Genomic DNA, 15,093 nt, shown 5'->3' on the forward strand with positions numbered 1-15,093 from the left:
TGTCTCACTGCCTCGCCAGCTGGCCTCTGGAGTAGAGCAGGCGTGGGGACAGAAAAGAACTCATCACAAGACAGCCTATGGGGCAAATGTGCAATTGCCCCAACACCATCCTCTGGGATCTCTCTGACAGGAAAAAATATAGAAAGTGGTCTTGGTTATAGATAGGTGGGAATTTGTAGAAGAGACAGTCTAAGAACACCAGTCCTCAGGCCAGAAGCTCCCTGTGCTATCTCATTGACTTCACTGGCACTTCATTGGGGAGAGGGGGGAACTGAAGGAAGAGTTTTGCCTACTGAGATTGTTTCTTTTGTGTCCCTTGCATGTTTTTCTGTTTAACTAGCTACACTGGTGCAAGCTGGAAATTAGCTGTACCTTTTGGTAGGCTGAGAGTCCTCTGCCCCATAACGTGGTATCTGAGTCTCTCATTGCTGATGTGTTCCCATGCATTTCTGAAGTACTATTGCTTGCTTGCTTTTCACCTACCCCACACTGTCTGGCAATACATTCTTAGTTTTTTGACAAAAATCTCCTGCAGTTCCCAGTACATGCTACTCCATCACTTTGGCCCTGATCCTGCAAACATTTATGCATATGCTTAAATTTAAGCATGTGAGTAGTCCCTTCAAAGTGAATTTATAAGGATCTGTAGGATAAAGGCCTTTGCTTCCTGGCTGTAGCTAACGTATTTATTTTTGGTAAATGTAGTAACGAACTCTGATATGGGTCTGCTTCCCATTGCTGTTTGCATTAACTGCACGTCTTTTACATTTTCTTTACCCACTGCCTCCATGGGTTTTTTCTGCAATTGCATTTGTAAGTAGGCATGCATTACCAGGTCCTAAGAGCGAATGCAAGTGTACTGGCTTACTGGGCTCAAACATCCTTTTATGATTAGCATCACTGGCTTCCCAGCAGTCCCAACCAGGTCACTGCAGTCTGGTACCTTTTCTCCATCACATGGTTCATCTGTCTTTTTTCCCTTTCTTCCCTCACTGCTCACTCACTCTGGCTGTGTGTTATATATACACACACATTGCTTTGTTAACTTATGGTCTTAAGGAAATTCCTTGGAGTATATAACATTCATGGCTTGGCTTTTTCTCTCTGGTGTTATATGGTGCCTTCAGTTCAAGCTGCTAAACTGAAGCTGGCAGCTAGCTTCTCTCTAGGCTTTTACATGCTGCTGCAAGGCAAAATAACCTGTTGTTTCCAGTCTGTATTTTTAGGGCTGCAGCTGTACGCTAATTCTCTCTCCACGCTGGTGTAAGAGGCTATTTAAAGGGATTTAGGGATATAATACATTTTCATAAACCATGAGACATATTCTCCAGACTTATACCCCTTCAACCTTGGGGGTTTGAACATAACACTGCAGCATGTTGTCTCCAATCTTTTATACCAGTGTTTCCCAAACTTGGGACGCCACTTGTTTAGGGAAAGCCCCTGGCGGGCCGGGCCGGTTTGTTTACCTGCCGCGTCCGCAGGTCCGGCCGATCGCGGCTCCCACTGGCCGCGGTTCGCTGCTCCAGGCCAATGGGAGCTGCGGGAAGTGGCGTGGGCTGAGGGATGTACTGGCCGCCGCTTCCTGCGGCTCCCATTGGCCTGGAGCAGCGAACCGTGGCCAGTGGGAGCCGCGATCGGCCGGACCTGCAGACGAGGCAGGTAAACAAACCGGCCCGGCCCACCAGGGGCTTTCCCTACACAAGCGGCGTCCCAAGTTTGGGAAACACTATTTTATACTGACTTCTGAAGGCATTTCTAGACTTTAGGGAGCTCTTACAAAAGGCTGGGAGATGAATATTAAATCTTACTGAAATCCAAGAACATTCTGTTCGTTTGGGATCAGCAGTGATGCAAAAGATAATATTTGGGTTGACCCCGGATCATTTGGAGTATGTGGGACTTTGGAATGGAGAAATGGCCATGAAAGTCTGCTATTTTATGTTGCTATAGTATTTATTCTAATTAGTTACTTTTTTTTTGTTTGTTTTCAGTACAAGAAAAAAAACAGGTTTATGCGGGTCCTTCAGCTTCCCAGTCAGACAGTAAGAGAAAAAAAACAAAGCAAGACTGGAAATGAATCTGCACTTTATTTCCAATAGTATCAGGTTTAGAACTAACCGTTACAAAAAATTATGTAAAACACTCTGAAAAATCCAAAGCCAGTAATGCAGAGCCTTTTCTGTGAGTAGGAAATGAGGGGAGGCTGGATCGATTTCCTCCTTTAAGTTTTAGAAGGTTTACCTCATGAAACTACCTCTTCTGCCAAGTATTTCTGGGACTCCTTTAAAATACTATTTATTCTAGTTTTTTTGTTGTTGTTGATGCTGCCTCTGTCAGAGTGCGCAGTTAAATGGTGTGCTTTCATTGCAATGTGCACTACCTAGATTTTAGGCTTCTGTCTCTGGTATATGTCACTAAAATATTTTTCATAGACCCATAGAGGTTAGAGATGTAAAGGACCCATTAAGTCATCTAGGGCTAGATCTGTAAAGTATTTTGGTGCCTAGAGATGCAAATAGGCTTCCAGGTACTTTTGAAAACCTCACTAGGTGCCTATCTGCATCCTTAGGCATGTAAATATCTTTAAAAATATGGTCCCTAGTCAACATTTTGCCAGTGAAGGAACGTTCCATATAGTGTATTTTCTAGTTGTTGTTACCATTTATTATGCATATTCAAGTAGCACTTATAGGCCACTGTTCTAGCCCACATGTAGAAAAGGTCTCTGTCACAAAAGGGCTTAAAGTTCAAATTAAGATTTAAGTCTCCAAAGCGAGTTGCTTCTCCATCACTGATTAATCCATATCACTGTCAGGATGCCCTCTTGATCTTTCTTCAAAGGACAGTCATATATCGTTTGAAAGTGTTTATTATCACCAGTTATATTGTTGCAAGCTATTAATATGTTTCTATATGCTAACACTCATCTTTCTACATGTAGTGTAACACAACATTAAGGTTGGGAAATCAACACTCACCAGCAGGAAATGCAAAGTTAAAGTTGAAAGCACAAACCTTAGCGTTGTTCCCTGCGTTTATATCAGTTTGTACAGCAGTTAGTGCCATGGAGGCTAATCTCAGTTGGAGCCTCTAAAAACTACTTTAATGCAAATAAAATACAATAAGAAGAGGAACTTCTACTCTGCCAGTATCATCATACATTATTTGTCAATTAATAAAAGCATATGTCAATTATAATATAAACTAGCAATTTTTATATTTCTCTGGAGTGAGTTATAATTAAGTACATACAGTTTTGAGAACCTTAATCACTGCAAGTTTCACTTAGGAGACAGATTCACCACTAGCATAAGCAAGATTTCTATGGGATTGTGTCCACTTACAATAATAATGGCTTTGACCTGAAATCCACAAAACAAGCAATGATTGATGAACACCAGTTCAGTAGCTTTAAAGTTATGAGGAAAAAAAGAAGTCCAACAGAAAAAACTTAGTGCTCATGTGCAAAAAGCTTTCAATACTCAGAGCTTCAAAATTACTGAACCAATATCCTGCATTCTTGCCTATTCCTTAAATTCACTCAGATTTACAAAAAACATTCCATGGTTAAACAAAATACATTCAGCTACTGTTATTTGTGTACAAAACTCTCACCTGAGCACTTGGAGATGGTTGTTTAAAATAACAACAAGCCATTGAATTAAAAAAAAAAATGATGAATTTTGCTGAAATTTCCCTGGAACAGTTATGTCTGGGCTGAGTCTAAGCATGGAACATTTCAGCCCAAAAGGGAATTTGATTGTCAAAAGTTAAAAGCAATTGGAAAATGGGGTTTATTATGAACGTTACATTAAACCTTAATTATAGCAGTCATTGCAGTCCCTGCCATGACCCTCAGATGAATTCTGTTTTAAAGCATGCTTCCAAACAGAGCACAAGATAAAGAGCGTGAGATTAGAGGAGATCCCAAACCCCCCAAATACAGGGAAATTTACACTTATATTTCTCATTATTACTTTTGGAAAATGAAGGAAATAGTACATGATGTATTCAGCTAACAATATTAACTATCAATACAATGAGCCACTGAAGTCAATAAAAGAGCATCCTCTTACATCCGCTCCAATATCTGCAAAGAAGGCTTAATTTCAGATTATCTAAGCAAAATGTGCAAAAAGTCTTGAAGGTAAGAAAGGGTTCCATGAAGGGGACTATATTTCACATGTAGAACATCGGGTGTAGCCACAGGAGTTTTGCATGCAGAACCCCTTATAAAGCAGGAGTTTAGTAGCTGATCATGAAATCATGGCACAGATTGATCCAATATGACAAACTAATGGAGAAAGCCTACCAGGGAATGCTATTTGCACAATTCTGATAGTGACAAAAGCATAAGATAGTGTGACAGGGTACTATTAGCAGTACCCTGGACACTGGGTTTGCTGCAGCATACGGAAGAGTACAAGCTTAGTTGAAGCCATTAATACACTTTTTGTTGAGGGGTTGTGAGCACCTAGATGATCATCACTGAGCTAATGAGGTATTTGGAAGGATCAGGATACAAGTGGGAGGAACAGGAAGCAAGGGGCAGCTCAGAAGGTGAGCCTAGCTGGAGGAGTGAAGGTGGCATGGACACCTCTCCTTGCTGTAAACCTGCATTACATGGTCTTAATTTGGAAGAAAAGAACACACAAACACACACATTGGTGAAAGATAACAACCTGGTGTGTGTTTGTGACCATGAGTCCATGCAAATTGGCCAGGCACTGGAGTATGCTGAGTAGTGGCAGAGGTGCCCTGTGATGCGTGGGGGTTGGTCCAGGATTAATAACTCCCTCAGCTGATAAGGAGCCTTGAGGGAGACCTGTGCTGAAGTAGCCCGAAGAACGACAAGGGGTGTTATGAATTCAGCTGCAATGTGTTCCCTCATACGGAACACCTTGGTTAGGCTGCAGTGGCAACAAGAGAGGTTGATGATAACTATTTATTGTATATGTGGGGAAAAGAGACCTTATCCCTTGGTGGTTATCCCATTGGAAGTAGAAGGAAAGTGTAGATGGCAGTGAGTAGGGCTAGTAAAGTCTTTGCCTTACTCAGCAATGTTAAGAACAGACTGGATCCCATTCCCTTTATGTAAAAAGGGCTGATGATGGGGGGAAGGGATCCCAACCAGTGGGTCTGTGCAAAAAGCTCACACGAGTGTCGATCCTTCCAGGTCCAGTATGTGATAAGCTTAGAAAGACGAAACACACTGGAGGACTTGAGGGGAGGAGGAAAAGTTGAGAAGGGGAAAATGAAGCCGGGAATGCTAGACCAGGGACACCTAGAGAAGGAGGATGGAGGTTCAGCCAACTTCCAGCAGGAACAAGTCCTGGGCAAGGCTCAGGATGGAGAACAAGCTGAAGAGAGAGGGGGGTCCCAACAAGGAAGCCTTGTGAACTTACCCCGACAGTCCCAAACCAGGGCCAAGATAAGTCAGGGGAAGAGAGGGATCCCGAGAATGGGGCTCTAGAGGGACAATTCATGCAGGCAGATATAAACCATGAGCCAAGTAAACTGGAGGAGAGATCAGTGAGGTGTGACTGGTGCAATGACCTATGGGCCGAGGTGGAGATGTGGGGAAAACCCTCCACCCTCAAAGTGTACTTTTTGTTGGTGGAAAGCAGGAGACCATCACCAGTAGTCCATGGAAGGCCAGCTGCAAAAGGAACAGGAACCCCTAGTAGAACCCCAGCCCCACAAAGAGGATGGGGCATGGGCAGCAAAGAAGACCTCTTCCAGAGGCAAGAAACGGCCTCAGGAGAAATAAGTGGGGAAGTATGAGACAGGGCACAACTAGTAGCACCCTGGTCACTGGGTTTGCTGCAGCACTGGGAAGAGTACAGGCTTAATTGAAGCCAATTATACACTATGTTGGGGGACTGAGCACCTGGATAGTAATCACTGGGCTAATGAGGCAATTTGGGCGGATGTAAGTGGGATGAACAGGAAGCAAGGCTCAGCTCAGAAGGTGAGCCTGGGCTGCAGAATGAAGGTGGCATAGAAGTCTCCCATTGCTGCATGCCTGCATTACACTTGTTACTTTGTAAGAAAAGAACAAACACACACCTTGGTGAAAAGGTGTGTGTTTGTGACCGTGACACCACACAAGCTGGACAGGCAGTGGAATACACTGGGTTGCACCAGTGGTCCCCTGTGACAGATAGATAATGAGAGGGAGGAAAAGTAGGAATAGGCTGAGAGTGATGAAGGAGGAGGACATATGAGAGACTCAGATTTAGCAGTAGGGCAAAAAGTGATAGCAGAAGACCAGAGCAACACCAGGGGAAGGATGGAGAAAAAGCACAGAGTGATCTTTAAGCAAATGGGAAAGGACTGGATAAGTCCCAAATGGCCAAAGAGAAAAGCTCATAGATTGCAGCTGGTTTTGGCATGAAAATATAGAGAAAGATCTGCTGTCTGTTTTTGATGGGCTCTTTGAAGTTTTCTGAATCTAAACTGATTTTTGTCTGTCATTCTTTGCCAAAAAGGATAAACTCTGCCAGGGAAACCCTACCTCCTCTTGTCTTTTGTCCAATAAGAAAACAAATGGTCTCTTTAAAATATCAAACACTTTAAAATGTAGAACCGTACTTCCATGATTGTTTGAGGGATCAGTGATATTTCCAAGATGCCATACATACAAATTTTAGTTAGTAAGTTGTTGTTAGTTAAGTATCTAGCATATTAACTTACTGTGTCAAAACCAGGGCCCTGGTCCTGCTCTGGAATCCATCAGTGAAGACGCTGTGATCATGCACAGTCCTGTAGAAGTTCACATTAGTGGATCCCAATTCAAAATCGGGATCATAATTTGTTTCTAAAATTTCTGTGCATGTGTCTTAAATATATTTTTCCACACTGTTCTTCCCTGTTTTATTGAAGAGTGAAAATTAAGACTGCTGGTATTATTTCACACTTTGGTAGGTTGTTTTTTTTAAGGTTCTTTAATACAGTACCATAGTGTTAACAGTGTTACTCTTCTAGGCAACAATCAAACAAAGCACATGGTTAACTTCAACTTAAGTTCCACATTGGGATTACTCAATGCTTAAAGTTAAACATGTCTTACAGGGGTTGTTAGATTGGGTCACAGTTAACAATAATTTTTAAATGTTTTGGACTGGAAACTATCAGCCTACCCTTGTATCTTATGTTCAGCTGCAGAAATTATTTTAATATCACAGACAGTGGTCCCCATTACAATGCCAGAGTTTACTAACAGTTACTGGCAAGAGGTATCAGATCACACATTGATTCCCTAAAATATATAAATACCTCCGGAAACCTTATTGTGGTAACTGCTGGCAAATGTTATCTTCTTTAAGTGTGTCTCTTGTACATTTACCAGGCAGCATCACATGTGCTGTCAAACATATCTAACAAATATGACATACAAGGCACTGTCAATATAAAGCAGCAGCAAGGAATTATAAGGGAGAAGGAGCTAGATGTGGGTCTAGAAGAGAAGAAATCCAGATTTCCAAGAGACTGTAACCTTTAGATTAGTTAGTGTAACATCATAACTCTAAGGGACATATTTTCACCTGAATGAGAAGTGAAAAGCATCTTTCTAAACCTTTTGTGTGTGGCAAATTAAAGTTCACTGCAATATCTGTTTAGATCTCTTTTGTACTGTTCCAAACCAACTTAACCATCCTTGCACAAGCTATCTGAGTTTACCCAAATCTCGTTCTCTTACCCCAAGCCACATTATCTCACATTTGTTTGGTGAACTGCATAAGTCACTTACCTGGGCAAACTTCTCCATTATTCAGGTCATTCAGAATTTTGTTCCTCTCTTTACATTTGCATTAACGGTCTCCTTATTTTTTAATCACCCACACATTGTGTCATCTAATTGCTTATTATTTCTTCAGGGACACTGATGAAATGAACACAATTATTGATTTTTTGTATTCTTCCTTTCATTTAATCTTAAGTGGCTAACCAATGGCCAATATTCACCCCTTCAACAAACTAGAATATAATATCTGGAAGGTGCAATGAATATTTTTCTGTTTCTAGGTAATGATATGGCACCCATCTTGGTAGTAGCTGAGCAAGTCACAAACGCTAATGACTTTACTGACACAACACACTTGTTAGGTAGGGAAGTGTTGTTGTTCCTGTTTTACAAACAGTGAACTGAGGCCCAGAAAGACTGCGTAACCCAAGGTCGCACAGGTAGCCTATAGCAGAGCTGGGAACCAAACCTATATTTCCTACTCTCAGCCTAGTACCTCAACCATCCGAGCATGCTTCCTCCATGCATACTAAATGCCTCTTCTGACTATGCAATCAATGCACTGTCAATGGAACTTCACTTGTTTACACCAGCAGGGGTTCTGGCCACTTAGTATTTATCTCATGGCTTTGAAAAGCACCTTTGGATACATGGAGTATCAAAAGTGTTACACGCATCTTATTACACCAAACTGTTACTCTTCCTTTTGACACAAGATAGTACTTGAGCCACTCACATAAGTCACCTTGGATACCAAACTTACAGACTTTGGCCCAATTCCTGCCATCCCTACTTATTAGCCTACATTGGGGCCAATGGGAGTTTTGTCTTTGAGTAAAGACTGCAAGATCAAAACAGAGAGAAGTCAATATGACTTCAATTATATCTTTCATATTCCAAATATTCAAAAGTGCCTTACAAAGACGGGTTTTGTAAAGCGAGTCTTTCCAACAGAGCATGGAAAGACCTGAATGACTGTCAATTGGAGTTTTGACTAAGGACTGCAGGATTTGGCCCTTTGTAAGTTATTAAGTTGTGAGATGATGCTCAATATCATAAGCTAGTGACGCTCACGAGTCATAGCGTGCCATCTATTTTTAAGCAGCGCTCCCTATTGGTTTCTCTACACATCAGCCACTTTCCACCACTTCTCTCACTGTGCAGAATGTTGCTCTTGCCCACACAGGGCTCGATCTTCTTCCTGCTGAAGTCAACAGAATTAACGGCAGATTCATATTGTAAGAAGTGGCTGGCTTAATGTCAAAGCTGGCTACCCACTTCCTGTCCTGCTTTAATACTGCTCCATTTCACTAAATACAGGTAACTATTTTGCCCTCCTATAGCACTTTCCTGCCAAGGACCACAAAGTCTCAACACGCCCTCTGTGAGGGGCCATTGCAACAATAGATTATTTAAATGCAACAATAAATAAACTCTTTGGATTACTAAACCAGTATTTTTAAAATAAAATATGTTGCTTTTTTATGTGAGTTTAAGGATCAAGCATACAAATGGTTTATAAATGTTATATTGCGGTATATACATATCTGAACTTTGATCATACAAATTTCTTCGGCCTAAGCAAAACCTCTTGATAACTGGGGTTCAGTTAATCAGGGGAGCTGACTTGCCGTCTCACCTGCAAAAATCTCTACTTCTCTCCTCATCTACATGCCACAATAGTCTTCTTGGAGCACAACGAAGATTAGTGTAAACCCTGTGGCCTTGTCTTCGCATGGAAAAAAGGTGTGTTAACTTGTGTTAGCGAACACAAGGTACCTAACACAAGGTAAAATCCTACTGAAGACAAAGCAGTCTCATAGCCTTTACCTCAACCTGCAAAACCTCATGTTAAAACTGTGGATGACTTTGTCTTCACTGGGGTCTTCACCTAACACCGCAATTTAACAACACACCTTTTTTCCTGAGGAACCTGTATCCTGAGAAACATACCTTTGACTAGCCTGCTGGACACATAATCAAAGATGTGCCCATCTGCGCTCAGTGTATGATAAAAAATAAAGAAAAGTTTGCTGAAACAAAGAGCCCTATCCTATTTTCCATTTACTTCAATTAGTTACCATATGTTAGCTAACATGAGTTAACAACACTCCCTTTTTACTCAAGAGGACAAGGCCACAGGGCTAGTATTCACTGCAATCGGAGGAGAATGTTGTTGCATGCAAGTGAGGAGAAGAGTAGTGCTTTTCTTAGTAAAGTCAACAGGAGTTTTGCCATTGACTTCAATGGGAGCAGGATCAATCCCAAATCTGGAATGATCTGAGTTATTAAAGTCACTTGCTGATCCATTTTCAGATTAAATTGAACCATTATTGATGTAAGAAAGAAATTGATTTACAATAGACTCCATCGTTCTACTGATGTGACTCATCACCTTTAACATGATGTTGGCCATCACAAGCAGATATAAGAATATAAATGCTGATTAGAGACATTAATTACAAATACAATGTGAAGTTTAGACATGGATCACTTGATAATTACCTGTTCTGTCCATTCCCTCTGAAGCACCTGGCACTAGCCACTATCAGAAGACAGGATATTGGGCTAGATGGACCTTTGGTCTGACCCAGTATGGCCATTCTTATGTTCTATGTTCTCATGCCTATTCACAAATGAATTTCAGCCGGCTCTGCCAAAGCAATTGGGCGTGTTTCCTTATTTCTGTTCCCTTTAATATTTAGCATCCTCTGATTTTTCCCTTCTCTGTCAACCTTCATTTAAGCCTCTGATACTGGTTTTCCCTCCTTGTACTGTGTCTGCAGCTCAACACTCACACTCTCAGTCACACTCACAATGCCCCTTGCTTCACTTTTCACCACTTACACATACCCTTTTCTCATTGCTTTCTCAAGAGTAATGGTAAAGTCCATGGTACCTTGACCCTGCTCTCCTGTACTTTCTTGCACAATGTGTACAACACTTTATAATGTTCAAGCTCTCACAGATCATAAACACCAACAACTTTCTTTTACTTGTGAATGAAAACAGAATGTAGCACTGAATAGTTGTAATTTCCGCCCGGAGGATGGAATGGACAATGAATAAACACAGACTGGCACTGGATGATGCCTGCTGGGTAGATCACACAACAAAGTACACCGTGGTGAACAAAAAAGGGGAAAGAGAAGGCTGTAAGTATGCTGTGGTATCAGGTGGTCCCTGGGAACGCCTTGCTCTGTTTTGGGGCTCTCAGGAATATGGACATTAAATATACAGTGGGATGCTGATTTGGTTGCCAAATGCCCATGATGCTTTCCCAACTCAGTTATTTCAAACCAGTTTATAATCAAAGATGGGAAAGGAACAATAATAAAATAAAAAATCCACAATCCCAAACCACCACGAAATAAAACCAGCCACTGTCTCACAAGCCCAGAACTTCTCCATATGATCAGCCCCCCAATGAAACCCAATGTGCCTGCATTTGGAAGGGTACATGGAAAAATGGAGGCCATGTAGTCCAACTCCTCCTCTCAATTAATAACTTGCATCCCTCAGGACTGTGTCCATGTTTATCACTTATCTCTTTGTAGTAGACCATGCCTCCTCCGCCCACTGCAGCCCCAAATATGGTGTATTCTGTGCATCAGGCACCCTGCAAAGAGTTGTTGCCTACATTCTAGGCCTTGCTCTCCTCCCATGTGTGTTTCCCATGCAGTAGACACTTCCTGGGCTGAGAGAGACACAGATCTGGCCTTCTGATGGCTATGCCTGTTTGTCTCTTTCTCTCCCTCTGTGGCTTCATATTGTGGGCAAAGGCAGCTTTTCTGCAACTGTCTGGAAATGTGCATGTGGGAAGGCTGGCGGGAGCCCTCGCTACTGAGGGGGGGGGCAGTGAGAGGGGAGGGCGCATAATAAATAGCATCATTATCATGCAGAGCTGCCAACTCCCCATAATAATAATTCAGGTACAATCCCCGCACGCCCCCTCCTTCTCCCGCGGAGAAATCTGCACAACCAAGCAAAGATGCACAATAATCTAGCGGGGAACAGACCCCCTGTCTCCCCCCAGCGCTAGGCTCCCCGCAGGGGTAGGCATGGAGGGCTGGGGGGTGGGGCTGTGTCTGCGGCTGGGCTTGCAATGGACCCAGCAACAGCCGCCACACGCCCCAGGAGAGGCAGAGGAGAAGCAGCGGGGAAATGGTCGGGCCGGGCGCTGCGCTGGGGGAAGGGGGGGGATCGGGCTCCCTGCATTGCCCCCCACCCAGCCCCGGTCCGCACTCACCCGGGCCGGCCAGTGCGGGTAGCCTTTCATCTTGGCGAACACCAGGTCTCCAGCCTTGTACTCTCGGGGCCTCGGACGCGCCATCGGGAGCTTCCCTCCTCCGCCTGCCCCGCGCCCCCTGCCCCCAGCCGCCCCTCGCGGGGTGCGATCCGCCCAGGCGCAGGCAGCGGCAGCCGCAGCAGGGTCGGGCCCCAGGCACCAGCCTCTGTCCCCGGCGGCGGCGGCGGCAGAGGTGGGGGGCGTGTGTGTAGCGGGGGAGGGGGAGGCCTTGGACTCAGCCCCACCGGCCCCCAATTGCTGGGATCCCACTGCCGGCGGGGCAGCGCCCGGGCCGGGGCCGAGGCCGGAATCCCCCCCGCGGGCGGAGCGAGCCTGGCCGAAAGGCAGCCCCTGGGCGAGCCCGCTACACGGCCCGCGCCCCGCGCTCCATCCCCGGCGCCGCAGCCTCGGCAGCAGCAGAAATATGGATCCTTCTCCTCCAAATTATTCCTCGGGCAGCGACCGAAAACAACAGGATCTTCGTGTGTTTTTTTCTCTCCCTGCTTTCCCTTCCTGTTATTTTCTAGGTGCACGGATCCGTTTCTAGGAAAAACAGCAGAGCTCAGAGCGGCTCAGTCTGCTCGCTGCTTGCCTCCCCGGCTGAGGCGCGGGGCTCTCTCTCTTTATGCACCGTTTCCACGGGGGGTGAGGAAAAAGGGAAAAGCCGGATCTACATGGATCCTGCCAGATTCTTGCAGCCAACCCTCCCCAAATTCCACCGCTTAAATACAACACACGTCCAACCCTTTCCTACTGCACTAAAATAATCTGGACAGCCCTCCCCACCCCCGTGTGCCCTCGTGCCACAAAGATCTGGATCTAGGAAATGGAGCCTGTTGGTGGTTGGGCTTGAACCCCCAAATTCCGCCTCCCAAGTATAGAACACATGCAATCATTCCTACTGCACCAAAATGTCAGGACCTCAGCACTGCAAAAACCTGGATCCAGGACATGGAGTATGGCACTCCTGCCCTCAAACACAACAGCCTAAATTCACAAGAAATCCACCCCATTCTAGTGCACCAAAAAATTCCAGACCCCCATGTGTCCCAGCACAATAGCACTACACAGGCCTGGATCTGGGACATGAAGTCTTGGTGGACTCTTCCCCATTTTCACCAAAGCCCCCAAATCTCATAACCTAACTACAAAACACATCCAACCCCTATTAGGGCACACACAAAAATTCTAGACTAAAGGATTCTAACTTTCCAGCATCTTGATGCCACAGAGACCTGTTCTGGGATCCTGCTGGATCTTGCAGACTTTTGTGCTCCGACCCCCAAATTCTATTGTCTGAATACAGAACAAACCAACTGCTCCTACTTCATTATGAAGTTCTGGACACCAGCATGTCCTAGTGACGCAAGGACCCAGATTGGGACATGGATCTTCGTAGATCTTGCTAATTTTTAACTGCAGTATCCTACATTCTACTCTATAAATAGATGCACAATGCACCAGCTCCTAACACATCAAAAAAATTCCAGACCTTATTGCAAACAGACATGGCAGTATCACAAGATCACCAATCTAGCACCTGGATCCTGCAGGTTTTTTTTACCCCAAAATTCTACCAGCTAAGTAGCAATTTGCAGCAATTCCAGTTCCACTTGATTACTGTTGATATTTATTATTTATATTGGGACGGTGTCTATAGTAAGGTGTTGCATTTAAAATGAGCTTAAAATGGGTATGAATTGCTGGCCTTCTAAAAATAGATGGCCAGTCAGTGCAAAGTTTCACACAACATTCGTTTTTATGCCCTTTGAATTTTCTACATGGTTTTTGTGTAGTTTCTCTTCAAAACTATTTAACAGGAAGTCTCTGAATTTGGCCTCGGTCTGGAATTTGTTCTTGGCAGTCCTACTTTTGTTTATAGACTCATAAACTTTAAGATCAGAAGGGATCATCATGAACATTTAGTCTGACCTCCTGCACATGGCAGGCCACAGAACCTTACCCACCCACTCCTATAATAAACCCCTAACATCTGGCTGAGTTACTGGAAGTCCAATGTCTCCTAAAAATCATTGTCTAATGACTGCACAACACTTGGTAGAGAGGTGAGCTTGAGTAGATCTGGTGCAATAAGTAGTTTGGGGTTGTTTTTAAATGTTAGGGGCAGGGTAATTGAAAGTCATTGTTCATACTAAACAGAAAGTTCATGTGCTGTGCATACCAACTTGATTATTGAGACTGGGTGCATATATACTTGATTGCGGGGCAGGGCATATATTAAGCCTTCTGCACTTTTCTGTATTATTTTATTCTAGAGCAGGGAAGGATACATAGACACCTGTTGGTAGATGAGGGTGCATGTGCAGCGGTTGATGGGTAAAATATTCTCCATCAGCACTTGAATTTCTGTACCCCACTTGGCCAACTCCATGACCAATTAAGCCTTAAAAAACCCATGGAAACTAATATGCAAAAATCTTCATTGTGAAGCAGTGAAGGTTGCTACATAGATGCCTTAGCGCAAGGGGAAGGACTAGATCAGTGGTTCTCAAAGCTGGTCCGCCGCTTGTTCAGGGAAAGCCCCTGGCGGGCCGGGCCGGTTTGTTTATCTGCCGTGTCCGCAGATTTGTCCGATCGCGGCTCCCACTGGCTGCGGTTCGCTGCTCCAGGCCAATGGGAGCTGCGGGAAGCGGCGCAGGCCGAGGGATGTGCTGGCCTCCCTTCCCGCAGCCCCCATTGGCCTGGAGCGGTGAACCGTGGCCAATGGGAGCCGCAATTGGCCCAACCTGCGGATGTGGCAGGTAAACAAACTGGCTCGGCCTGCCAGGGGCTTTCCCTGAACAAGCAACGGACCGGCTTTGAGAACCAATGGACTAGATGATCTCTTGAGGTCCCTTCCAGCTTTATATTTCTATGATTCTATACAAAACATTCCCAACACAAACCCAGAAAAGCAAGGAAAGTGAAAAGTTAAGCCACCCAGCAAGGCATACCCTTCTAGTCTTCCATCTATGAGCTCACCCTTATCATTACTGCAACTACCATACCCACAAACCTTACCGCAATCTGAACTCTGCACCCTTTCACCCATCTG

General features: G+C 44.3%; 1 protein-coding gene across 1 annotated transcript in view; it reads right to left on the bottom strand.

The window, feature by feature from the left end:
• Positions 1-12,637, bottom strand: part of HDGFL3 (HDGF like 3) — a 58,937-nt gene extending 46,300 nt beyond the window's left edge. The window contains exon 1 of the mRNA XM_034784221.1: positions 12,000-12,637. Within this exon, the coding sequence (XP_034640112.1) occupies positions 12,000-12,083 (84 nt within the window). The 5' untranslated portion in view covers positions 12,084-12,637. The remainder of the gene's footprint in view (positions 1-11,999) is intronic.
• Positions 12,638-15,093: the final 2,456 nt, after the last annotated feature.

This window comes from Trachemys scripta, chromosome 10, assembly GCF_013100865.1.
Source record: "Trachemys scripta elegans isolate TJP31775 chromosome 10, CAS_Tse_1.0, whole genome shotgun sequence".
NCBI lineage: Eukaryota > Metazoa > Chordata > Testudines > Emydidae > Trachemys > Trachemys scripta.